A 3,499-nucleotide genomic window follows, 5' to 3' on the forward strand; every position below is an offset into this window, starting at 1 on the left:
TAAAATTATAGACCATTAAAATTTATATTTTTATATATTTATTTATACTTTTTAAAAAATTGTTAGAAGGATAAATATGTTTCAAACTTTAAAAGAAGGAAAATATAAGAGTTGTAATAATTTCAATACATCAATATTTAATATATTTATTTATGCATGTTTTAATTTTTTTTTTTTTTTTTTTTTTAATTTCTTCAAAAAGGAATATATAATATTATGTACAATACAATAAATGTATTGTATATATATATATATATATATATTTATTTATTTATTTATTTATATTGATTATTTCCTGTGAACATAAAATATTCAAAGTAAAAATAATTTTATATCATATTATTAGATTAATAGCAAAAGGAGAAAGGATAGATATATATTTGTACATATTACTATTTATTATTATCAAAGAAATAAAAAAAAAAAATAAAAAAAAATAAAAAAAAATTAATAATAATCAAAAGTATAAAAAATAAGAAGCAATTAACATCTTAATAAAAATCTTTTTTTGGACTAGCCAAAAGAAGGGTTATATTAATATATCTACATATTAATATATTGATATATATATACATATTTATAAATGTCCATATTTATATATCTACATATTAATATATTTACCTAATTCATATAATGAATGGGGAAACTATCCAAGATATTGATATAAAAGAAAAAAATGTTTTTGAAAAATGGGGGAAGAACAAAAGCAACGTTGTGGGAAAGAGCATATGTTTTTATGAAGACTTTATAAAATTAAGAGAAAAGATATTATTAAAAGAAAAAGAAATTGTAGAAAAACGAAATAAGTGTTTAAGTAAAAATGATGATAATTGTTATGTAGCAAATAAGAATAAAGTTATATATCGAACATTCGATGAATTTTATAAATATAAAAAATCATGTGAAGAAAACGAACATAAAAGACAAAAAGAAGCTTTACATTTATTAAACAGAAGGAATAAAAATAATAATAAACAAATAATAGAATCTATAAGAGATAATGAAAAGTATTCATATATAAAATTTAAAAAGGAAAGGCAAGGTACGGTCAAATATTTAAAGGAATATTTTCAAAAAATGCAGGAGGATAATTTAAAAAAAAAAAAAAAAAATGATGTATTAAAGAAGTTGGAAAGAAAATCTTATATGATAAAAAAGGATGTAACAAAAGGAATGGTATATCGTAAGAAAGAGAAACATGACGATATAATAAATGGTGATATAATGAATGATGATATAACAAATGATGATATAATGAATGATGATATAACAAATGATGATATAACAAATGATGATATAACTAATGATGATATAACTAATGATGATATAACAAATGACAATATAACAAATGATAATACACCAAATGATGATACACCAAATGATGATACACCAAATGATGATACACCAAATGATGATACACCAAATGATTATTTAACCAATTATCTTTCCATAGATAACTCAGAAAACTTACGATTTGATAATATGAATGAGAAAGAAATAAAATTACTCCAAGAATTAATAGACGATATGAAAAAAAATTGTAAGAACGATGAAGATTATATCTCTAATTTAATTGAAGATTTATATAATAATAATCAAATATATATTATTGATAAAATATATAATATTTTAAAAAATGTAGATAAAGAGATATTACAGGAATCTAAATTAAATATCATTAATTATGATGCTTCACATTTACTTTTAAACAATAAAGAGATGTTAATGAACGGGGATATTTTACAAAAAAATAAACAAGTACCCAGTATGGAAAATATAGATATTAATAATATGGATAATTGTAAGGATCAAAATGATAGCATACAAAAAATAAATGATTACAAAAGAACAAAAAAAAATCAAGCACAAGAAATATTAGATAATATGAATGAATACATGAACTATAACAAATGTAATAATTATGTAAATTGTAATAGTGACTTCCATGAGGTTTTATGGGAAAAACAAAATGATGATGATGATAATAAAAATGATGATGATAATAAAAATGATGATGATAATAAAAATGATGATGATAATAAAAATGATGATAATAATAAAAATGATGATGATAATAAAAATGATGATGATAATAAAAATGATAATAATAATAAAAATTATGAGGATAATAATAAAAATGATGATAACAATAAAAATGATGATAATAATAAAAATGATGATAATAATAATGAATGCATAGTTACATTTAATGACAAAGAAGATGTCAATATAAACAACGAAAATAATAACAAACCTTTTATAGAGGATGATAATTTAGAAAATAATAAAAACGGAGATTATGGTGATAAGGACATAAATATTACCAAAAAAAAAAATAGTAAACTTATAAAAAAATTTAAACAAAAAAGTAATAAAAATATAAAAGATGCAAATTACACAAACAAGTTCGACTGGTTTTATAATACAATGAATGATATATATAAAGAACAAATTGTAAATAATCAACAGGAAGATATAAATTCCAATTTATATGAAGAAAGCAAAGATATATTTAGTGATGAGGACAGTGAAAAAAACGATATGTTTTTATGGTTAAAAAATAAAGATATAGAAAATGTATTGTGTGAAAAAAGAACAACCATGGATGAAAATTATTAAAAAGGAAATATATGAAATATATGAAATATATGAGATAAATATATACAAATATATACAAAGTTTTTCTAATTTTTTTCTAAGGTGTGAAGAAAATGTTATATTAAAATCATACTTAACTAATTATAAGAATGTTCTTATATTTAGACGGTTATATATTTATATTTTTGTTTTATTTTGTAGATTTTTTTAAATTACATCATTATTGAATCGATTAATTTTAGACATGTTTTATTATTTTGATTTATATAATGGAAAGTTTATATTTCCACATACAAAAAATAAATATAAATATAAATATAAATAAATATACAACAATATATATATATATATATATATATATATATATATATATATATATATATATATATGATTATCTTTTGATTGTTTATATTTTTCTCAATTTGTCATATTTTTTATATGTGTTATTATTTTTTATTTTTTTTAATTTTTAAAAAATTACATAATATATATATATATATAATATATTTTGATTGATTTATATACTTAAGACATTTTAGTAATTAAAAAATTGTTTTTAAAAAATAATAATGTAAAAAAAAAAGAAAAATAAAAATAAAAATAAAACTATTTATATAAACATAATGTTTCTTTTTAAATAATATATTATATATATATATATATATATATATATATATATATATATATATATATACATTTTAAAAAAAAAAGTAACAACTTATTCATATTTTTTTTTTATTTGCTCCATCTGACTTCTTTTCTGGGATGGGAATTTTTTGTTTGCTTTTTCTATGAAGGAAAAATAAAAATATAGGATGACGTCAAGACAAAAAAAAAAAAAAATAATATAAAATAAAATAAAATAAAGAGACATATAATTAGTATATACATAAACTGGATG

At 17.9% G+C, this 3,499-nt stretch overlaps 1 protein-coding gene across 1 annotated transcript; it reads left to right on the top strand.

The window, feature by feature from the left end:
* Positions 1–633: 633 nt before the first annotated feature.
* On the top strand, positions 634–2,619 carry PRSY57_1330500 (hypothetical protein; the record flags this gene model as incomplete). The annotated part of the gene is made up of 1 exon (XM_020115186.1): positions 634–2,619. The coding sequence occupies one exon, from the start codon at positions 634–636 to the stop codon at positions 2,617–2,619; it is 1,986 nt and encodes a 661-aa protein (XP_019970109.1).
* Between the last annotated feature and the right edge of the window lie 880 nt (positions 2,620–3,499).

Source organism: Plasmodium reichenowi, chromosome 13, assembly GCF_001601855.1.
Source record: "Plasmodium reichenowi strain SY57 chromosome 13, whole genome shotgun sequence".
In the NCBI taxonomy this organism is placed as follows: domain Eukaryota; phylum Apicomplexa; class Aconoidasida; order Haemosporida; family Plasmodiidae; genus Plasmodium; species Plasmodium reichenowi.